General features: G+C 40.9%; 1 protein-coding gene across 1 annotated transcript in view; it reads right to left on the bottom strand.

The window, feature by feature from the left end:
* Positions 1 to 24,424, bottom strand: part of LOC112105858 (centrosome-associated protein 350-like) — a 160,742-nt gene that overhangs the window by 113,026 nt on the left and 23,292 nt on the right. The window contains exons 2-7 of the mRNA XM_026655416.1: positions 23,485 to 23,570; positions 21,997 to 22,040; positions 20,323 to 20,437; positions 19,071 to 19,242; positions 7,612 to 8,258; positions 5,486 to 5,599 (exon numbers count right to left, since the gene is read on the bottom strand). Of these exons, the coding sequence (XP_026511201.1) occupies positions 5,486 to 5,599; positions 7,612 to 8,258; positions 19,071 to 19,242; positions 20,323 to 20,437; positions 21,997 to 22,040; positions 23,485 to 23,557 (1,165 nt within the window). The 5' untranslated portion in view covers positions 23,558 to 23,570. The remainder of the gene's footprint in view (positions 1 to 5,485; positions 5,600 to 7,611; positions 8,259 to 19,070; positions 19,243 to 20,322; positions 20,438 to 21,996; positions 22,041 to 23,484; positions 23,571 to 24,424) is intronic.

Below are 24,424 nucleotides of genomic sequence, written 5' to 3'. Positions count from 1 at the left end.
TCTGTAAACAAACTTAATAGTCACAGGTTACCCTGCTCACTCAGGAACCTAGCTTTCAAAGCCTCCCAGATGCACAGCGGGATGCGCTGGGCTCTTCTAATCGCACGGCTGTCTGGCTGGGCGTAATCAGCAGCCAGGCTATTTGCCTCAACCTCCCACCCCGCCGTAAAGGTCTCCCCCTTGCTCTCACAGAGATTGTGAAGCACACAGCAAGCTGCAATAACAATGGGATATTGTTTTCGCTGAGATCAGAGCGAGTCAGTAAGCTTCTCCATCTCCCCTTGAGACGGCCAAAAGCACACTCCACCACCATTCTGCATTTGCTCAGCCGGTAGTTGAAGAGTTCTTTTTCACTGTCCAGGGCGCCTGTATAGGGCTTCATGAGCCAGGGCATTAGCGGGTAGGCTGGGTCCCCGAGGATCACTATAGGCATCTCCACATCCCCAACAGTTATTTTGTGGTCCGGGAAGTAAATACCTTCCTGCAGCCGTCTAAACAGACCAGAGTTCCTGAAAACGCGAGCGTCATGAACCTTGCCCGGCCATCCGACGTTGATGTTTGTAAAACGTCCCCGATGGTCCACCAGTGCTTGCAGCACCATTGAAAAGTAGCCCTTTCGGTTAATGTACTGGCTGGCCTGGTGGTCCGGTCCCAGGATAGGGATGTGAGTTCCATCTATAGCCCCACCACAGTTTGGGAATCCCATCGCGGCGAAGCCCTCTATGATGACCTCCACGTTTCCCAGGGTCACTACCTTTGAGAGGAGTAGCTCAACGATTGCGTTGGCTACTTGCATCACAACAACCCCCATGGTAGATTTGCCCACGCCAAAGTGGTTCGCGACTGACTGGTAGCTGTCTGGCCTTGCAAGCTTTCAGAGGGCTATGGCCACTCGCTTCTGGACAGTCAGGGCTGCTCGCATCCGGGTGTCCTTGCGCTTCAGGGCAGGGGACAGCAACTCACGAAGTTCCAGGAAAGTCCCCTTCCGCATGCGAAAGTTTTGCAGCCACTGTGATTCATCCCAGACCTGCAGCACTATGCGGTCCCACCAGTCCGTGCTTGTTTCCCGGGCCCAGAATCGCCGTTCCACAACATCAACATGACCCATTGCCACCATGATGTCCTCGGCGCGGGGTCCCGTGCTTTGTGACAGGTCTGTGCCACTCTCAGACTTCAGGTCCTCACCGCGCTGCCGTAGCCTCCTCACCCGATTTCTCAGCATCTGCCTCTGGGAAAGGTGGATGATAAGGTGCGAGGTGTTGACAACGGCCATAACTGCAGCGATGGTCGCAGCGGGCTCCATGCTCGCAGTGCTGTGGCGTCCGCGCTGTCACTGACCAGAAAAGTGCACAAACTGATTTCCCGCCGGCGCTTTCAGGGAGGGAGGGCGGGAGTGACGGTTGGATGACGACAGTTACCCAAAACCACCGTCGACACATTTTTTCCCCCAGAAGGCATTGGGGGCTCGACCCAGAATTCCAATGGGCAGCGGGGACTGCGGGAACTGTGGGATAGCTGCCCACAGTGCACCGCTTCCAATGTCGACGCTTGCCCCGTTAGTGTGGACTCACAAAGTCGAATTACTGTCCTTAGTGTGGATACACACGTTCGACTTTGTAATATCGATTCCACATATTCGATTTAAGTAAAATCGAACTACTCTCGTAGTGTAGACATACTCGTAGTGAGTCAGCTGACCCAGGCAAGCCAGGGTGTGTGTTTGCTGTGTAGACATATTCACTGATTCAAAATTGTTCTGCATCATTTAAGCTTTCATTTAAAAAAAAAAGACTTAAGCCTTAGCCCTTATGGCTGCAAAGAAAGCATTCAAAAAGTGAACCAAATCCGAGTCAGTGCATTGTTACCAATGGGCTTGGGTAGACTAAGATAAATATGGTATTTTAAAATGCATTTAGCTAAAGTGTTTTAACACATTGTTTTAAACTCTAGTGTAGACAGGACAAGATTTATTTTAACATGTGTTTAGTTGATAGAGATGAACCCAAGGGTGGGATTCAGAATCAACATTCCCACTGAGTAGGATACATGTGGCCACTATCACAATTAGAAAAACCTCACGTCATCATCATCATCTGGGGATGGCAGTCATCCGCTGTGGGATATTGTGAAGGTACATCTAAAAGGACATTTCCAAAAATCTAGGATAACAAATGTGAATTTGAGTGGAAAGGTCAAGAGCAGATAGATAACACATAGCTAAGGAGGGTTCCACAAGATTTTAGGACAGAGCTGGGAAAAGCTAAGTTTTGCTTATCGTTCTCAAAGTGAGCCCCAACTGACTTTGTAAAGAGTTTAGATTGTTTTCTTGTGCTGATTTTTAAATACATTAAGAGAAAAAAATAATTACATTAAATCATTTTGAAATTCATTAAAGAACAGGCTTAGTGATAAAAGACCTTTGAATTTTAGTAACTGAACAGTCTCTCACAGGCAAAATGGATCTTTAATACTTATATAACAAAGCCATAAAAGTCCAGAGAGTTTGTGCAGAATTCTCCAGTTATTTTTTGTTGGGAGATGTTTGCAGGATAATTTATGTGATCTCAGCATATTTTTAAAACAGCAAGGCACCGCAAAAAAAAAAAAAAAATAAAAAAGAAAAGAAAAAATTTCTAAATCTACTCTCAATAATGTTAATAACCCCATGTCAGAACCACAACTTACCTTATTCTGATACTATGAAATCCCAGATTTTACTGGAAGAGAATGCATAGGAAGTGAGAGAGAGAGCGAGTCTCTCTCTCTCTCTGTGGAGGGGAAGGTGTTAGAAAATGACTGTTGTATAGGCTTAACATTTTGGAGCTTAGGGAAGGACTGTACTTAAAATGACCATTTCTGAACAGAGATGGCATCTACTGGGACATGTGTTGAAACCTACCCTGGGTTAAAATCTTGAAACATCTTAAGTGGGTGAAAGATGTAAACATAATCTTTTTGACAAGTAAAAGTGACAAAAATATTTCAAAAAGCACATAATTCAATAAAGTTATCCAAATGCAAATTAAGCTTGTTTGAACTAAAAACACCACTTAAATTAGGAGCCTTAGAGGCTCCTGGTGAAGTTACAAATATGGCAGAATATACATATGTGGACCATTGAAAGCTTGTTTTGACTGGGTAATTTTGATAAAAATAGATTGTTGTTCTTTCTGGACATTTTTGTGAGGATCACTTGTCAACTTCTTCAGCTTGGCAGCAAGTTCTGAGTGTGAAGGAAGACGGATCACGACCACCATTACTTCAGCCAACATCATTAACACTGGGACCCAAAGATTTACTATTTACACTGGTCCTTTTCCTTTGCCTGAAATATGTTCTGACCAGATAAGAACAGGTATTTGGACAACATTTTATCTTTGGTATGATCCAAGCAACTCCCGAGATGAAAGCCTAAGATCCTCATTACGCCCTCTTAGTGTGTCAATTTCCATAGCCACTTTATTTCTCTCATCTCTTCTTTTTCCCTGGCTAAGTGAATCAGAAGCTATTTAACCATATCATTTTGCTGTAGCCAGTCTGACAAACTAAAAGGCAGCCTTATCTCAGTAAAAATATCCTACAGACTTGCCAGAGGAAAGTAAAGACAATCAACAGCAGCCAAACATTTTCCAGAGCCAGGAGGAGTAAAGCCAAGGACTTGGAGTGGCCAAATGGGCATGTGCTATACTTGTGGTCTTTCAGCAACTGAACTGTAAGCAAAGCCAGGCTACATTTTAGCATCTTTGGTTACTGTTTTCTTTTTGTCCTTTGTATGCATTTGTCTTAAGAAACAGCATTTGCTTTAACAAAACCTGAGTACTATTGCTAAAATTGATCCCCTGCCACAACAAGGACATTTAATTCTATTTAAAAGACTATCAAGCAAAGGTTTTTTCTCTACACAAAGAGAGGGAATAAGGGATATTACTGAAAACAATTCAGTTGCATTGAGTTTTGTACATTTTCATTGTTCCCCCCCCTTTTTTGTGTGTGTATTTATTAAACATTGAAAGAAAAAAGTTCATTTGGTAGTGTAAAATAAGCAAAGCCAAGCCCTTGTAAAAAACTCAAACTCCTGAAATCAAATTATTGTTAACAAAGCAGCAGTAAAGAAACAAACAAGTAAATTATAAAATCCCCAAGATCCTATCTAATCCTCACAACAGACAAAACCGATGTAGGAGTGCTGTAAGGAAAAAAAATCATGGCACATCATGACAATGTTTTTTTCATTTCCTGCTAGTTCACCTTTTTTGTCTCCCTTCTTTAGGGAAGAGTTACATAGCAACATGTGATTGTGGGAAGAGTTACCCTGGCACCCTTCTTACTGGAAAAACTTTTCCACTCCTCCTCCTCTTTTGAAAGCTGAACCTTCTGTTTCCCTTGAGCTGAGGGAGAAGCACAATGAGACTTCTCGTGTATTAATACCTGGCTTGATTTAATTTACCCCTTATAAGAGAACCTGGGATAAGAGTTGTCAAGACAACAAAAGTCCCTTTTTGGGTCCTGAAGTATCTGTACTGTCCAGTGATCTTTTGATTAGCATATGACATGACTTTCCACTCCTGACAGTTTAGGAGAAGTTAAGCTACCTCATAGTGGAACACACCACAACACAAAACATCTCCACAACTAATTTTGGGAGTGGGTAATTTGGTAAAAAGGTGCGTTGAAGGGGCAGAATTAAAGCTGTGGTAGTAGTTGTGGTAACTGAAAGGTGTGCATTTGTTAGAACTGTTTGCATTTTTTCAAATGAAAAATTTTACCACAAAAAAGTGGGGTCTCATCAAAAACAATTTTATTGTGGGAAAAGATCTGATGAAATTTTTCAATGGGAAATTTCAAAATTAAATGACAAATTGTTCCACTTCAATCTGCATTTTTTATCCCAATACAAAATAAAACAATCATTTGACTTATTTAAAAGAAATCCTGTTAGTTAAAAATGTTTTGCAGGGGGGCAAAAGTTTTTTCAACCAGTTCTAGTGCCTGTGGATGGAGTACAGCAGAGAGTCTCAAACTGGGAGGCACAGAATGTATTCTGGTGTGGGAAGCTTAAGAAAAAAAGGTACTGCGCACATTTTATGCTGCCCTCTGTCTTGCCTTCAGAACTGGAAAGCCGAAGAGTGGTGGCTGCTGGCTGGGTGCCCAAAACTGCAGCATCTCACTTAAAATTTACATTACTATGTACTTAAGTGGCTCTGTTTGAATCAATGCCTTCCTGTTTTTAATATTTAGCAAGAGTTGCATGTTGATTTTTTTATTGGTGTATTTACTTGTGTGGCAGGGGGCATAAACTACTACAGATGCAAAGAATGGTGTGATCAAATAAGTTTAAGAAACACTGGAATACAGGATATGCACTATTAGGTAGCTCAACTTTTCATTTGCCATGCGTTTGTGTCAGTTAAGTTGTGTGTGTAGCAATGCTAGCTGCTTCTCAAAGAAGCCTGTGTGTATTAATAAGCTTAGATCTGCTTCTCACCTGTTAATTGGAGTGCTATATCTCGATACAACTCCCTACTGATGTTATGAAATTCCTCTTCATGCCACACCTTTCCATCAGGAGTGCGAATCTTTGTCTCAGCAGGATTGAAACCTACGATAAACAGAGTTTTATCTAGATTTTGCAGAATACTTTAAAAACCTTGAGGAAAAAAATTGTGCTATTAGGCCTTGTCTACACTACACAGTTTTGTTGACAAAACAGTGGAGATGTACACACTGAAATGCTCCTCCCGCTGATGTAACTCCCCTGCTATGCCAACATAATAAAATCACCTCACTGAGAGGTATAGATTTTATGTCGGTGTAGTTAGGTCTATGTAGACACTGCGTTCCTTACATCAGATTTTGGCTGTCATTCTTGTCAGTTTCACAGCTCCAAATTGACAAGAAAGCCAACTCCTGGCTCCCAAGACGGCTGCTGCCTGGTCTCTGCTTCAAGCCGGGGTGCCACCCAGGCTCCCAACTCCCCAGTGGGAGCCCTGCCACCTCCCAGGGTCCTGGCTTCCCGCTGGAAGCACAGCAGCTGACCAGTCTCCGAGCGCAGATCTCCCCGCAGGAGGCAAGATGCCCTAGGCAGCTGCCCCGCCACTCCCAGGTGGGAGCGGGAAGGCAAGAAGCCCTGGGGAGCAGCTGGGCTCTCGGTGGGGAGCTACGTGGAGCTAAGAGCCCTGGCTCTCAGTCCCCCACATGGCCCCTCTGCAGACGGTGGAAGCACTCCTTGTGAGGGCACGCACCACGGACAGAAAGAGAGTAGTGTGGACACCAGCCACTGCAGTAATTAATGCAGTGGCTGTAAGTCGACCTAACATAGGTTGACTTATCTTTGTAATATAGACATATCTTTTATATGGTGCCTAAAAGGCTGTTTTCAGTTGCCAAGGTAAATTACATTAGGAGAAAGTACTACACCGCAAGCAGTTGACAAGCACTAGCTTAACAAGGAGCATTACCAAAAGTACAAATAAGGCCTGATTTTCCAAGTCTTATCAGAAATTCATACCTATTCCATGTCTCAAATTTAGAGAGTAAAAGACCAGGATTCATGTTTAGAGATTTCAGAGAAGTGTGTAAACTAACCAAGATGTTAGATTTCAAAAGAAGCTACTGTGCACAAAGAGGGGCCTAGGCACCCTTAATCTTTGGAGTGGATTCCACATGTATTTATAGGCAGACCCACGCTCTATTCACTCACAAAAATATCATTGAGTTTAGGGGGAAAGCCGGATCCTAATTTCACAGAAGGGGCCATTTCTAGTGCACGTGCAACAAACAATTTAAAAGAGGTTCCATTAAAAAAGCTCTTGTGCACAAGACTGTATTTCCATTATAGTCAGCAGCAGCTTAAAAAAAAAAAACCTAACTCACTCAATGAGTGAACAATACTTTTAAACAGTATATAAGAATATAATACGGTCATATAATCTAAAGAGGCCCCATATTGGATTACCTGAACTCTGAAGGATGTTTTGGTTAATGTCAATAATTGTACCTTTTGAGGTTTCTGCATTTTTCTCTTTGTAAAAAAAAGTGTAAATTTTATTAAGAAACGATGTTAGAACACCACCATTGCCATTCTAGACTCATAGAAATTATGGGAGCCTGAAGTTAGGACAAATACATGATCTTAATTCTTTGTGTTCATGGTGAAATACAAAGTGAAAAAGCTTAACCTTGCACTTCCTGGCTTTTGCTTCAAACCTTTAAACTGTTTAAATGCAGTTGGTGTTTAACGTACCTTTGATGAAGTGATTAGAACAAAAAAAAATTTCAGCATATATAAATTGCCAAACGCTGCACAGGACTACACGAAAATGCATCTAGTATGCAGGTAACCTAAGAGAGTAATGAGATGGCATGCTCTAATTTTCTATTTTGACTGGGGAGAAGGTGCAGGAGGAATTATAAATGATGTAAAACATACTGAAGGTGTACATTTAGATGGCATAATTTCTTGCCTGTGGTCATATTTAAACGATTTCTACCCAAACAGACAGAAGTCACAAGCCAATTCCCATATTTTGACACGCTGCACAAAAACTCTCCTTTCTCTCTCTCTCTCTCTCTCCCTACACGTAAATAACATGAGATAGAGGGTCTACATACCTTTATATGTTGGAGCAGGGGGTGCAACTGCCACTTTTCTGACTTTTGGCGTCACTGCGTTCTCCACATTTGTTACCACTACAGGCTGCTCGGCATATCCCAGAAGTTGTCCCTTGCTGCCTAATTCTTCCGAATGCTCCCATTGCTTCCTAATCCGCTCCTTCAGCTTCTCCAATTTAGCATCATGCAATTTAGCATCATGCTGCCGCCGTTTTAAGATTTCCAGCCTGTGGGCACTAGAAGTGCTAGTGGAGGAAGGAGAAGATTCTGCCAGCCTTATCCCTTTCAGTTCAGCATCCTGGGCTGTGCTACTCAAAGGAGTTTTAGTGCTGCTCTCATCTCTTCTGGATCCATTAGTCTTTTCCTCCTCTGATCTTGTAGGGGTTACAGCTTTAAAAAGAGACTCAATGTTCTGCAAAGCATCAATTGCTGGTCGGTCATTCAAATACCTAACAACTGTGTCATCTGCAGCAGAAGAACGTGGGCTTTCAAAATTTCTGTTATGTAAGTCACTTTCATTCCTGTCATATATCATACAGCTCATTCCTTCAGTCTTATCCTGTGCTTCATTACGGTCTAAACCAGACAGCAAACATTTTGCCTCCAATTGACTAGCACTTTGATAAGATGGTGGACCATAGGTCTCCCTACCACAAAAGAAAGTCAACATTAGAAACACAACAGTAAAAACACCACAAACTAGGTTTGAAATAACTCTGTAGTCATCATCACATGAAGTATACAGTATGAATGCCTGCGAGTTTCTTAAATCAGAGAGAATGCTATTCACTGTGTAAAAATCTACCAATTTTAACATTTGTGACCATCATTTATGCAGCTTAAACTATAGTGGTCAGCATAACAATGGTTTCAACATTTGCTGAGATAAACTAACTTTTACACACACCAGAAAACCTCTGAAAAGTATGGATTTCTAGATGCCAATCAGCAACACCTATTAGATGACTCATGGAAACAATTACTTTGTTTATTACAATGGGCACTTAATATTACCTAATATAACGAAAGTTGCAAAAGTTTAAATTATGTCCCCATTTTTATATGCTCACCACTTTTCAAATGTTTCCCTATTTCAGCTTAAATTTTCTATACTTGGTTTCTGCTTTGAAGGTGATTCCTTCCCACCCCTGGAAAGTTTGAGCAAAATCCTTTCAGTAGCTTAGGTTTGGCAAGAGTGAAAAAAATGTGTGCACAGTTCCTTAAGTTAGCATTTCTTAGTTCAGAAAATGTATAGTAGACAATGAAGCTTCTAAGTTGCAGAGAAAGGAACTTGCATCTGACATGTGTGCACAGCATAGACAAACTGATGAGAAAGGAACTTACCGATCTTTCAGACTGAATTGGGGGTAGAGCAGTGAACTTAACAAGGTTCACTAATAGAGGTTATCAGCTCAGCAAGCTAATTACCTCCCAATATCTTCCATCCCAACAGTTCTCTCTCTTTTTAAAAACCCAACAACTGTTAATGGAATGTTAACAGTTTGCAGTATCAAGGAATCAGAAGTAAGAAAATTCCAAAAGATAAGGCTGTTTTGGAAGCTGACTGACAAAATTTCTTATATGCAGTATTTTAATGCAAATGTGCAGAATCTGGGTTTGTAACATCTACTGATTCAGGGCATGCATAGGTTTTGGCCAAACAAGTGAACTGAGTGGGAAAAGCAGTTTTCAGCAGCTTTCCTGGAAGAGAAGGGGGGAGACTGGGAACAGAGTGGCCCAAGCACTGCAGCACATTTTACAGAAAGAAGGAATTATAACAGCTAGAGCTGCTACATTCTTATAGGAGGGTGGAAGAGTGAGAAGTAGAGTGGACCACAGCTTCTGTTGCCTTAAAAAAGGGGAGGTAGAATCTAGGTACAGAAGACTCAAGTGAAAAAAGGGATCTGCACCCAGGAAGGTAAATGCCATCTCTTTGGGCAGCATGCTGAGAGCAGACAGCCTGGAAAGAGATGGGGTAGAAATGATTCAACCTAGAACATAAAAACATAAAAATGGCCATACTGGGTCAGACCAAAGGTCCATCTAGCCCAGTATCTTGTCTACCGACAGTGGCCAATGCCAGGTGCCCCAAAGGGAGTGAACCTAACAGGTAATTATCAAGTGATCTCTCTCCTGCCGTCCATCTCCACCCTCTGACAAACAGAGGCTAGGGACACCATTCCTTACCCATGCTGGCTAATAGCCATTAATTGACTTAATCTCCATGAATTTATCCAGTTCTCTTTTAAACGCTGTTATAGGCCTAGACTTCACAACCTCCTCAGGCAAGCAGTTCCACAGGTTGACTGTGCGCTGTGTGAAGAAGAACTTCCTTTTATTTGTTTTAAACCTGCTGCCCATTAATTTCATTTGGTGGTCCCTAGTTCTTGTATTATGGGAAGAAGTAAATAACTTTTCCTTATTTACTTTCTCCACATCACTCATGATTTTATATACCTCTATCATATCCCCCCTTAGTCTCCTCTTTTCCAAGCTGAAAAGTCCTAGCCTCTTTAATCTCTCCTCATATGGGACCCGTTCCAAACCCCTAATCATTTTAGTTGCCCTTCTCTGAACCTTTTCTAATGTCAGTATATCTTTTTTGAGATGAGGAGACCACATCTGTACGCAGTATTCAAGATGTGGGCATACCGTGGATTTATATAAGGGCAATAAGATACTCTCCGTCTTATTCTCTATCCCCTTTTTAAGGATTCCTAACATCCTGTTTGCTTTTTTGACTGCCGCTGCACACTGTGTGGACGTCTTCAGAGAACTATCCAGGATGACTCCAAGATCTTTTTCCTGATTCGTTGTAGCTAAATTAGCCCCCATCATATTGTATGTATAGTTGGCGTTATTTTTTTCAATGTGCATTACTTTACATTTATCCATATTAAATTTCATTTGCCATTTTGTTGCCCAATCACTTAGTTTTGTGAGATCTTTTTGAAGTTCTTCACAGTCTGCTTTGGTCTTAACTATCTTGAGCAGTTTAGTATCATCTGCAAACTTTACCACCTCACTTTTTACCCCTTTCTCCAGATCATTTATGAATAAGTTGAATAGGATTGGTCCTAGGACTGACCCTTGGGGAACACCACTAGTTACCCCTCTCCATTCTGAGAATTTACCATTTATTCCTACCCTTTGTTCCCTATCTTTTAACCAGTTCTCAATCCAGGAAAGGATCTTCTCTCTTATCCCATGACAACTTAATTTACGTAAGAGCCTTTGGTGAGGGACCTTGTCAAAGGCTTTCTGGAAATCTAAGTACACTATGTCCACTAGATCCCCCTTATCCACATGTTTGTTGACCCCTTCAAAGAACTCTAATAGATGAGTAAGACACGATTTCCCTTTACAGAAACCATGTTGACTTTTGCCCAACAATTTATGTTCTTCTATGTCTCTGACAATTTTATTCTTTACTATTGTTTCAACTAATTTGCCCGGTACTGATGTTAGACTTACTGGTCTGTAATTGCCGGGATCACCTCTAGAGCCCTTTTTAAATATTGGTGTTACATTAGCTATCTTCCAGTCATTGGGTACAGAAGTTGATTTAAAGGACAGGTTACAAACCATAGTTAATAGTTCCGCAACTTCACATTTGAGTTCTTTCAGAACTCTTGGGTGAATGCCATCTGGTCCCGGTGAATTGTTACTGTTAAGTTTATCAATTAATTCCAAAATCTCCTCTAGTGACACTTCAATCTGTGACAATTCCTCAGATTTGTCACCTACAAAAGCCGCCTCCGGTTTGGGAATCTCCCTAACATCCTCAGCCGTGAAGACTGAAGCAAAGAATCCATTTAGTTTCTCCGCAATGACTTTATCGTCTTTAAGCGCTCCTTTTGTATCTCCATTGTCCAGAGGCCCCACTGGTTGTTTAGCAGGCTTCCTGCTTCTGATGTACTTAAAAAACATTTTGTTATTACCTTTGGAGTTTTTGGCTAGCCGTTCTTCAAACTCCTCTTTGGCTTTTCTTATTACATTTTTACACTTAATTTGGCAGTGTTTATGCTCCTTTCTATTTACCTCACTAGGATTTAACTTCCACTTTTTAAAAGATGCCTTTTTATCTCTCACTGCTTCTTTTACATGGTTGTTAAGCCATGGTGGTTCTTTTTTAGTTCTTTTACTGTGTTTTTTAATTTGGGGGTATACATTTAAGTTGGGCCTCTATTATGGTGTCTTTGAAAAGCGTCCATGCAGCTTGCAGGGATTTCACTTTAGTCACTGTACCTTTTAATTTTTGTATAACTAATCCCCTCATTTTTGCATAGTTCCCCTTTTTGAAATTAAATGCCACAGTGTTGGGCTGTTGAGATGTTCTTCCCAGCACAGGGATGTTAAATGTTGTTATATTATGGTCACTATTTCCAAGCGGTCCTGTTATAGTTACCTCTTGGACCAGCTCCTGCGCTCCACTCAGGACTAAATCGAGAGTTACCTCTCCCCTTGTGGGTTCCCGTACCAGCTGCTCCAAGAAGCAGTCATTTAAAATATCGAGAAATTTTGTCTATGCATTTCGTCCTGAGGTGACATGTTCCCAGCCAATATGGGGATAATTGAAATCCCCCACTACTATTGAGTTCTTAATTTTGATAGCCTCTCTAATTTCCATTAGCATTTTATCGTCACTATCACTGTCCTGGTTAGGTGGTCGATAATAGATCCCTAATGTTATATTCTTATTAGAGCATGAAATTACTATCCATAGAGATTCTATGGAACATGTGGATTCACTTAAGATTTTTACTTCATTTGATTCTTCATTTTCTTTCACATATAGTGCCACCCCCCCCACACAACCTGTTCTGTCCTTCCGATATATTTTGTACCCCGGAATGATTGTGTCCCATTGATTGTCCTCAGTCCACCAGGTTTCTGTGATGCCTATTATAACAATATCCTCCTTTATCACAAGGCACTCTAGTTCACCCATCTTATTATTTAGACTTCTAGCATTTATGTACAAGCACTTTAAAAACTTGTCACTGTTTATTTGTCTGCCCTTTTCTAATGTGTCCCATTCTTTTTTATGTGAATGTTTCTTGTCTGATTTGGCCCTTACATTATTCTCTTCCATCCTCTCCTCCTGACTAAAACCTAGAGAATCTCTATCAATAGACTCTCCTCTAAGAGAAGTCTCTGTCCGATCCACGTGCTCCTCTGCAGCAGTCGGCTTTTCCCCATCTCCTAGTTTAAAAACTGCGCTGCAACCTTTTTAACGTTAAGTGCCAGCAGTCTGGTTCCACTTTGGTTTAGGTGGAGCCCATCTCTCCTGTATAGGCTCTCCCTAAGCCAAAAGTTTCCCCAGTTCCTAATGAATCTAAACCCCTCCTCTCTACACTATCGTCTCATCCACGCACTGAGACTCTGAAGCTCTGCCTGCCTACCTGGCCCTGCGTGTGAAACTGGGAGCATTTCTGAGAATGCCACCATAGAGGTCCTGGATTTCAGTCTCTTCCCTAGCAGCCTAAATTTGGCCTCCAGGATGTCTCTCCTACCCTTCCCTATATCATTGGTACCTATATGTACCACAACCACAGGCTCCTCCCCAGCACTACACATAAGTCTATCTAGATGCCTCGAGAGATCCGCAACCTTCACACCAGGCAGGCAAGTCACCATACGGTTCTCCCGGTCATCACAAACCCAGCTAGCTATGTTTCTAATGATTGAATCTCCCATTACTAACACCTGCCTTTTCCTAGTGACGGGAGTTCCCTCCCCCGGAGAGGTAACCTCAGTGCGAGAGGATACCCTAACACCATCTGGAAGGAGGATCCCAACTATGGGAAGGTTTCCCTCTGTTCCCGTTGACTGCTCTACTTCCCTGCGCCTTTCATCCTCCTCAACAGCGCAGGGGCTGTCTAACCGGAGGTGGGACAATTCTACAGTGTCCTGGAAAGCCTCATCAACATACCTCTCTGCCTCCCTTAGCTCCTCCAGTTCCGCCACCCTGGCCTCCAAAGTCCGTACGCGGTCTCTGGGGGCCAGGAGCTCCTTGCGCCGAATGCACACATACGCCACCTGCCCACAGGGCAGGTAATCATACATGCTGCACTCAGCGCAATAAACTGGATAGCTCCCACTCTGCTGCTGGGCTTCTGCCTGCATTCTCTCCTACAGCTACCTAAGTTAATGAAGGGGTTTTGTTTAAATCAAGAAGTTTTGAATGTAGTTTAGTTTACAGGTTTTAAAGAACAGCAAGTAAACCTTGCCCCCTTCCCACTCCCCTTCCAAACTCCCTGTTAGCAGCCCGGGTCGCTTGCTCACTGCTTTATAAAGCCCTGGCCTTCTTGATAGCGCCGCCCACTAAGGCTCAGCCAATTAACAGAGGCTTCTAGCTTTCAAACCTTACTTTGAAGCTCACAGCTTCCAACTGCCAGCCACAGCACATGGTCCTTCAAACAACCAACCAAACCGACAGACAAACACAAGCTCAGCACACACTAAGTAACCCCCAAACACAAACTACAGACAGCCACTTACCCCAAGGGTGCTGTATTTGCTCCTCCTTCACCTGGAGAACTCCCTTTCGAAACTCCCTGTTAGCAGCCCTGTTCGCAAAAATCTACAGAATCACAGAACTGGAAGGGCCCTTGAGAGGTCTTTTAGTCCAGTCCCCTGCACTCAAAGCAGGGACCAAGTATTATCTAGACCATCCCTGACAGGTGCTTGTCTAATGTGCTCTTAAAAACCTTCAGTGATGGAGATTCCACAACCTCCCTAGGCAGTTTGTTCCAGTGCTTAACTACCCTGACAGTTAGGAAGTTTTTCCTAATATCTAACCTAAACCTCCCTTACTGCAATTTAAGCCCATTGCTTCTTCTCCTATCCTTAGAGATTAACAAGAACAATTTTTCCTCCCTCCTCTTTGTAACAACCTTTTACATATTTGAAAACTGTTGTCATGTCCCCCCTCAGTCTTCTTTATCCCAGACTAAAAAACCCCAATTTTTCAATCTTCCCTCATCATGTTTTCTAGACCTTTAATCATTTTGTTGCTCTCCTCTGGACTTCTTCCAATTTCCTGAAACATGGCGCTCAGAACTGGACACTATACTCCAGTGGAGACCTAATCAGCACAGAATAGAGCAGAAGAATTACCATATGTACTCGATCATAAGCCGGTTCGTTTATAAGCCGACAAAATGGATAAGTAAAAATGGAAAAATTTTATAACCCGTTCATAAGCCGACCCTATAATTCAGGGGTCAGCAAACTTTGGCTCCCGGGCCATCAGGATAAGCCACTGGTGGGCCGAGATGGTTTGTTTACCTTGAGCATCCGCAGGCACAGAGGTAAACCTAAGTAAACAAAGTGTCCCGGTGTGCCAGCTGCTTACCCTGACGAAATGGGACAGCAACTGGTGGGGAAATTTTTTTTTGGGGGGTGGGGAAAGCTGGGAGTCAGGGGAGTAACCCCTGTGACCACCCCCCACATGACCCCACCCCTAGCCTGGGACCCCCACACTCTCCCCATCCCATCCCTTCCCACCTTATCTTGGGAGGATGTCTCTGGCCTGGCTGGAGCTGCTCCGGCAGGCTGGGCAGTGCGGCCGCAGCCTGCTCCGGCGGACCAGACCGGGCGGCGCAGCCACAGCCTGCTCTGGCGGGCCAGGCAGCACGGCCACAGCCTGCTCTGGGGGGCAGGGCTGAGCAGCATGGCTGCACCCTCCCAGCCCCAGAGCTGCAGCTGCTTCGAAGGCTGGGGGAAAGAGCAGCGTGGCCAGAAACGGAGAGACTCTGGCCCCACCTCTTCCCTTCTGTCTCTGCTGGCTGTGCTGCCTTTTCTTGCTCCCTCTGTTGGGGGGAGGGACTGTGTCCCACCTCTCCCTCTCTATACCCGTTCATAAGCCGACCCCCTTCTCTGGTGCTTCCCTTTTTTACTAAAATAATTCGGCTTATGAACAAATATATACGGTACTTCTCGTGTCTTGCTTACAACTCTCCTGCTAATACATCCCAGAATTATATTTGCTTTTTTTGCAAGTGTTAGACTGTTGACTCATATTCTGCTTGTGATCCACTATGACCCCAGATCCCTTCCCACAATACTTCTTCCTAGGCAGTCATTTCCCATTTTGTATGTGTGCAATTGATTGTTCCTTCCTAAGTAGAGTACTTTGCATTTGTCCTTATTGAATTTCATCCTATTTACTTCAGACCATTTTTCCAGCTTGTCCAGATCATTTTGAATTTTAATTCTATCCTCCAAAACACTCGCAATCCCTCCCAGCTTGGTATCGTCCGCAAACTTTATAAGTGTACTCTCTATGCCATTATCTAAATCATTAATGAAGATATTGAACAGAACCAGACCCAGGACCAATCCCTATGGGACCCCACTTGATATGCCCTTTCAGCTTGACTGTGAACCACTGGTAACTACTCTCTATGAACTGTTTTCCAATCAATCATGCACCCCCCATCTAGGTTGTATTTCCCTAGTTTGTTTATGAGACGGTCATGCGAGACAGTATCAAAAGTCTTGCTAAAGTCAAGATACACCCATCTACAAGGACTGTTACCGTCAAAGAAAGCTGTTAGGTTGGTTTGACACAATTTTTCTTGACAAATCCATGATGACTAACTTATCACTTTATTATCTTCTAGGTGTTTGAAATTTGATTGATTATTTGCTCCATTATCTGAAATTAAGCTGACTGGCCTGTAATTCCCTGGATTGTCCTTGTTTTCTTTTTATAGATTGGCACTATATTTGCCCTTTTCCAGTCCCCTAAAATCTCTCCTGCTTCCATGACTTTTTGAAGATTTGCTGATGGCTCAGATATCCCAGTCAGCTCTTTTAGTATTCTAGGATGTGTGTGCGCTATAAGGGCAGAATTTATTTATTTAAGGTTTATAGAAGAGGGGTTGAATATGTGCCAATGGCAGGAGTACTGAGGTGACACTATTTTTCATCTAGGCTAGTAGGCTTAGTCCTTGGGCAAGTATATGTTCAAGGGAGCTTTTTGAAGCCATGTGCATAACACTGCACACACACAGCATTTTCTATTTCTCTTTCCCCTGTTAAATACAGACCTTCAAGTATCACACTCTTAGTAATGTATATCATAAAAGTATACAGGACATGCAATAGGACAGAATTAACATTATCAGCACAAGCATAACAATTTGAATGCCCTGACTTGAGTACTTGATCTTACAATCTTCACAACGTAAAAAGCTAGTCTTTTTCATTTCCTGTACTTTAGATTTCTTTATATCTAAGTATATTTGAATGAGAAATGATATTAGGTTGATAAGAGTTCATCTGCTCGTGTTTTTCCCCCCTGCATTTGAAGTCAAACCATTTGATACACTGTTTTTACACCAAGCGACTGATGTCAAAGAAAGAATTATTCCAGATGGGGAACTAACAACAAGAGCAGTTTAATTAGCAAAAGAGCCCCCAGCCTGACAGGTCCAACTCTGCCTCCTATGTAGCCAAGGAGGAAAATCCACAGTTGGAATGAGGAGCCTGCAGGCAAGATAGAAGTTCTATGTTTGCTTACGTTTCATTTCTACTGGTACTGAGATAACATTGGTGCTGGGCCCATTATAAAGAAAGAGATAAAGGGTAGGATTTAAAAAAAAACAGTCAGTGGTGGCCTAATTCAACTCTTACCAAAGTCAATAGGAGTTTTACCATTGACTTCAGTGGGATCTGAGTTAGGCAGAGGTTCCGCACTTTAAAAAATCCTACACATTATCAATTTAAACAAGTCATTCATTATGACTAGGGCCAAGGTTTGCCACAAACTGAGAAAAAAAGTAATGAAGGACTTATGGTGAAATGTTATAAGTCTCAGAAATCTTCAGTACTAACCAAACTAACTCTGCAGTGACAAGCTTGTTTTAGGTTTTTGGGTACATTGTAATCATTAAGTATTTCTCCCCACCACACACCTTCCAACTGCCCCCAACCAATATTTTCTTAAAGTCAGCAAGGTTCTCTGCACACGTGCGCATGTGAGAGAGACAGACAGAAAGACAGAGTGTTCCCTACAATAGGGTCAGTGATCCCCTGCTGTTCAATACTCTCCTATGCAATTTTATAAGTGTTTCTTTAAAGACTCTAAGTTTATACAATAGTTTACCAGCTTGTTTGTTGACTTAACAGGTTGCAAAAATTCCACAAGTAAAATGTCAAGGAAGTTAAAAAATTTAAATTACACGAATACATGACAACAGCCAAGAAAAACTTTATCATTACTTATGATGTTCAAAAATAAATGAAGTGTCACGTTCTGTTGGTTATGGCAATAATAAAAGAGCTGGTCCTCAATCAATCGAAGTCCTCAAAAGAGCAAAGAAAAAAATGTATCAAGATAGAAAACATTCTTTCTACATCACCAATATTATACATTAGAAAAAAGATTCTAAGATGAATCAAAAGTAGGAAAAGTTGTTTTTAAAATCTATCACCATTGCCAAGAAGTTAAGAAATAGCTACTAATTCCCTATGACTTGTAATAATGCTTTGTACTTTCTCTGCTGGCTTTGCAACAGCAATTCAGCAGTTAAATAAAACATTTCAGTCTTTCTGCTATCATTTGCAATACCAGTGCTGAAGAAGATTCTTTGGCTTATTCTGTACACTGTATAGAAAATTAAACTATTGGTAAAGAGTGGCAGCTCTGTTAAGGGCAGCCTTTTAAACAAGTTGTCATAGAAAAATAGTAGGAGTTTTGGTTTCAATCTTTTAAAGGTGGATTCTAAAAACAGGTAATAAAAAAATCTAGTTATTTCATTGTCATTTTAAAGCACCAATCAATAGTGTGGACAAAATTGAATTACTTCTTAATCACCTTTTCATTTATGTAGGAAGAAAATACCAACAAATTCCCATGAATTAGCTTCTGGAAGATAGGAAGCATACAATAAGGTATTTTCAAACCTGATGACAAGAACTGACTAGTAATCATTAGAGCTGGAATTTTCAGAACAGTTTAAGGGACTTGAGTTCCTAACCCACTTAAACCCCTTTAAAAATCCCAGTTAAAATAGCTCCCTGATCTTTAAAAACAAATGTTTTGCCTCAATACTAAGAATGAAATGCTTGGATTTAGTAGACATTAGTAGAATTACAGCATATTATTTTACTATAGGTGGTTAGCAGAAGCAGGAGAAGAACAAGAATGCATTTTCAGCAACAAATACAACACTTTTATGATATTCCAAATATTGGGGGGATTATCACTGAAGTTAAAGACATAAGAGACCTATTGGATCATTGTGTCCATCCTCCTGTAAATGGATGATAAAGCCCCTTACGCAACACATTATACTTGCTCAATCTAAAACCAAGAGGTTTTGTTCATTCTCCACCTGTTGGCAGAAAAAATAAACCCAGTCCTGAAGTGTTCATAAGAACATTGGCAACAGCTCTGTTCCAGTTTGTGTATTTCACAGTAAATGTCAGTTCTCTCTTGCACTAACCTGTATGAAGCCAAGGGTTCACGAAATTCCACACGGCTACTCTTTTTCACATTGCTCTCCAAAGTTGTAGCTCGAAGAGGACTGCGGGAGGACTTCTCTTTGCGTGACTTATTTTGGCTGGAGGACCTGGAGGCTGAAGCAGAAACCAAGGAATCCTCTAGGTACCTACCATCTGCAGGAAGAGAAGGCTCATAGGGCTGAGTGGTTTAGAATGCAGTTCTCCTCGGGTTCAATTAGTGCTCAAGAATAGCACTTAAGTTATCACCTTCTCTTCACCAGCAAGCTGTTTCAAGCTACCAGGAGTAAGTGGTAAACACTCAAGCAAATCATTGCACTAGTTCGTCATATAAAATTTCTAAAAGAATATTGAAAAAACCATAACTGGGAATGATTAAGCCCGAGAGAGTTGATTGAATCAGAGAAATATAGAGATCCAACCAGTTTTCTTGCTGCTCTGACATGTCAATATAAAACAGTGGTTTTCAAACTTTTTGTATTGGTGACCCCTTTCACACAGCAAGCCTCTGACTGTGACCCCCCCTATAAATTAAGAATGGGGGGTTAATTTAATTTAATGGGGGCTCGGGGATGTCAGCCCCACCGAGCAGACAGCTCACAACCCCCAGTTTGAGAACCCCTGATATAAAACCTATGAGAATGCCAAATGAGTTAAATTACGACTAACCATAGGGGCTGAACAGAGATGAGGAAAACACACTCTGCAAATAGGAACACATTTTTTCATAAGTGGTTTAAGTTCTAAAAGTAGCATTAGACAATATGATTTTTCCTCTTTTCATAGCCTTGTTGTCATGATTACAATCACTCTAAAAATGCAATATAAGGGCATTTATCCTTGAAAGTGAGTGTTGTGAAACTATTAAAATAAGTTAACCAGTTAAAGAAATGTTAAAAATTTAGATGGTCACTCCAATGTAATACTACTGTTGGAGCCAGCCATCAGCATGTGTAGCTATTAGCTGGAATGCCGTAGAAACAAGGTAACAGACTATGGCAAGCACAAGTTGCAGCAAAGCACCTTTCTAGTGAGTTCCAAATACCATCACCAGATAGGCAGCATATTTTTTTTCCCAAGACAATGTATTCAGAAGAGAAACATTGCTCCAACTTTCTCTCAAGTTCATAAACAAAGGAAACTGAGAAAAGAGGATTAAAAAAATAAAAATGATACTACTCAGAAAGACTTATTCTTACCCTGTCCTATATAATTAATCTTTTAAGTAATACACACCTTTCCTGCTTATTTTCCTGGTAGCACTGGCAGAGGGTTTCTTGGCATCCATGACAGAATCAAACACTGCTGTGCTGGTAGGCGCTACCTCCAGTTTATTCTCAATATGACGCAACTAGAATTTCAAGACACAAAACAATATTCAGGTTCATTTTTTGAATGTCAAGAATACAACTTTAAAAAAAAGTTCAGAACTCCTCTCACTTTCATAGTAAGAAACAATTACAGGCAAGAACAGCTTTAAAAGTCTGGTGGTATAAACTTGTATAGTCTTGTGACCAGAAACATTAGATTATGAAGATTAGTACAAAAAAGATTATTCAAATTAAGTTCTGTTCACTAAATCTGTTTCCATAAGTGGGTCATTGCCAACAACAGAATTATACAAAATGCCAAAGGTCTTAACACTTGGCCTCATTGAAACATAACCACTAAGAACGAAAACACACTGTATTCTATAATGCTCTACTCTAGAGGTAACATGAAATAGGATTCCACATATAAAACTGTACCCCTTCACTCAGCTATTAAAAATGAGAGGGGTAATGAACATACAGAGAAATTCCCTAAGTTGCCAAAGAAATTTAGCATCTTGATATCACTGTACCCCAGTTTATAGAAAATGTAGCATTGCATCATGAGTATATAGCTTAAATTCACACATCATGGTAGTAATTCTATGGTTGGTGCAGTACGTATGGAACTATGAAACATATGTATATTGCTTCAGCAGCCCCAATCTCTGAATCTCAGTAGGTAAGGAGAGGACAGTTAGTTCCTTTAAAATGATGAATAGAGGTATCTCACTCTACAGCTCACACCTGCAGGGATTTGGGAGATTTTCAAACGTAAGCAGTGACTTTGAGTGCTCAACTTTGACATTGTAAAGGGATCTGGATTTTCAGAGGATGGGCATTCATTACTTTCTGAAAACCAGTATCCTTTAAAGTGCCAAAATTAGGCACCCAAAATCACTAGTCACTTTTGAAAAACCTTGGCCTTGATATTTACTAGCCCTAACTAAGGTTTTCAGGAGCAAGATTCTTTATAATATCCAGTTTGGTGAAAGCTGACATGCAATTTGGAGGCCCAGGATTACTACAGAGCTACCAGTTGGCAGCTTATGTGCTTTTTGGGGTTGTAAATTCTTTGGGGAATGGACTGTCTTTTTGTTCTGTTTGTGTACAGTGCCTAACACCAGGGGGTCCTGGCCGATGACTGGGGTTCCTAGGCACTATAATAATATAAATAAATAAATAAATATTTAATATTAGTTAAAATCTTCACTGTAAAGATATCACAAGATTCTAGTTAACATTTACATCTTTTATGCAATAATTAAAGAAATTACAAAAATATTTAACACAAGTTACCCATACATTCGTTATACCATTCTGACTGACATAAACAATACTATTCATTGATAACAGTGTTAGTTTTATAGTAGCCAAGCAAGACTGATTTTTCATTAACCTTGGTACTGAGCTTCTTGTAGCACTAAGTTACATTGTCAGAATTGCGGTCCAAAGCAATAAGAACATCCATCATCTTCATGCCCCCAACCACCTACCCTATTTTTTACTTTTATAATCATCAAACTATGGGGAAAATAAGGCATTCAATAAAACTGCAGTGGCCATTAACTGATTTCAATCTAGAAAAAATTATACTTACTGTAGCCTTAGTTTGAGAAAAAGTATCCCAGGCTGTGGTTAGATCTCACAAAACAAAAATAAAAGAATAAAAACAAGTTTCCTATTAATTCAAGTAACACAATGAAACAAAACATTTTAAAACAGTTTTGCATGGCTCACTAACTAATTCCTTTTAATGAATTCATCCCAAACTATGAAACTCTTGTGTGTGGGGTAATTATTAGACAGCGTCATTAGAACATAGCAATGCAATATTATGATTTTCTTTAAAAACTATGTTTTTTTTTAAAAAAAAAATCAAAGTTAACAAGAGTTACATAAGTGAAGCTGAGTTTCTTATTACATCTTATTCATAAATGAGCTGGAGAAAGGGGTAAAAAGTGAGGTGGCAAAGTTTGCAGATGATACTAAACTGCTCAAGATAGTTAAGACCAAAGCAGACTGTGAAGAACTTCAAAAAGATCTCACAAAACTAAGTGATTGGGTGACAAAATGGCAAATAAATTTAATGTGGATAAATGTGAAGTAATGCACATTGGAAAAAATAACGCCAACTATACATACAATATGATGGGGGCTAATTTAGCTACAATGAATCAGGAAAAAGATCTTGAAGTCATCATGGATAGTTCTCTGAAGACGTCCACGCAGTGTGCAGCGGCGGTCAAAAAAGCAAACAGGATGTTAGGAATCATTAAAAAGGGGATAGAGAATAAGACGGAGAGTATCTTATTGCCCTTATATAAATCCATGGTACGCCCACATCTTGAATACTGCGTACAGATGTGGTCTCATCTCAAAAAAGATATACTGACATTAGAAAAGGTTCAGAGAAGGGCAACTAAAATGATTAGGGGTTTGGAACGGGTCCCATATGAGGAGAGATTAAAGAGGCTAGGACTTTTCAGCTTGGAAAAGAGGAGACTAAGGGGGGATATGATAGAGGTATATAAAATCATGAGTGATGTGGAGAAAGTAAATAAGGAAAATTTATTTACTTGTTCCCATAATACAAGAACTAGGGGCCACCAAATGAAATTAATGGGCAGCAGGTTTAAAAGGAAGTTCTTCACACAGCGCACAGTCAACTTGTGGAACTCCTTACCTGAGGAGGTTGTGAAGGCTAGGACTATAACAGAGTTTAAAAGAGAACTGGATAAATTCATGAAGGTTAAGTCCATTAATGGCTATTAGCCAGGATGGGTAAGGAATGGTGTCCCTAGCCTCTGTTTGCCAGAGCGTGGAGATGGATGGCAGGAGAGAGATCACTGTTAGGTTCACTCCCTCTGGGGCACCTGGCATTGGCCACTGTCGGTAGATAGGATACTGGGCTAGATGGACCTTTGGTCTGACCCAGTATGGCCGTTCTTATGTAAGATATGGCTTTAGCCTTTGACTCAATTAAGACAAATTATATCTACAAAATTTACAATACAATACAAAATATTACACTATCTAGGATAAAACTGCTTCTAAAGAAAAGCGATACAACAAAGCAAATCCATACCTCTGAGGGAATCCCTGTTCGGAGTGTGCCTTGGGTTTTGTAAAGGCACCTCCTTCGATTTGTTGCTCCACATCCTGTTAGTTTACCTACAAACAGAAACATTCACTAAGGACCAAAAGTATACAAAATAAGAGTGAATAAAGATATCTGTTATCTTGATCAATAAGACCAAAGAAAATGTTATCTTGATCAATAAGAAATGAAGATTTTTTACCTTCAAATTACATTTTGACACTATATACATCACCAGTTGGATCAGACAGGCAACACTTGAGTGACCAAAAAGGTGACTACAGCTTGTAATTCTCTTAAAAAGGAACAAGAATGAACTACTACTGACAATGGGAGACACTGTGAATAAGAATGTTTACAAAGGAGGCTGAAGGCGACCAGAGACAAAAATCCAGGAAGGTATGAGGTAAGGCCTCTAACTCTATAACAGATTTCAATATAGAAAGACAGGAAGAGCCTGTCAGTCTACAGCAACAAGCGCTCCACTGAGTTTGCAGAAATGATAAGACGACCCCTGATAAAGAGGCTACATTAACAGGGAACTGAGGAAATAAAACACAGTCAAGGGTCATCCCTACGGAATTTTGAAAAGCTTTGAAAATGTCTGACCCTGCCAATGGATGAATGAAAGGAACAACTGACACATTATGTGCCACCTTAGCCTTTAAAAGAAATAAGGGTCTGAAATCTGACTGAGATCTAGAAGCATGACAATAAAAGTAATAATTAGACAAATTTTTTTTTAAAAGAATGCAAGAAGACTCAATATTCAGTGACATCTTTCCAAAAGCTCCAGAGAGATGACACGATTTAAAGGCCAGAAGAACACAAAAAGCAGTTTCTTGGACAGGTCTGCTAATGAATCCAAGTACCCCCTCTAAACCCAAACAGTCAGAAGCTATCCTTAACAAGTAGGGTGACCAGATGT

The sequence above is a fragment of the Terrapene carolina genome, unplaced genomic scaffold (assembly GCF_002925995.2).
Source record: "Terrapene carolina triunguis isolate 2854851 unplaced genomic scaffold, T_m_triunguis-2.0 Scaffold210, whole genome shotgun sequence".
NCBI lineage: Eukaryota > Metazoa > Chordata > Testudines > Emydidae > Terrapene > Terrapene triunguis.
Note: the sequence above shows the minus strand (reverse complement) of the source record. Positions and strands in the feature narration are given on the sequence as shown.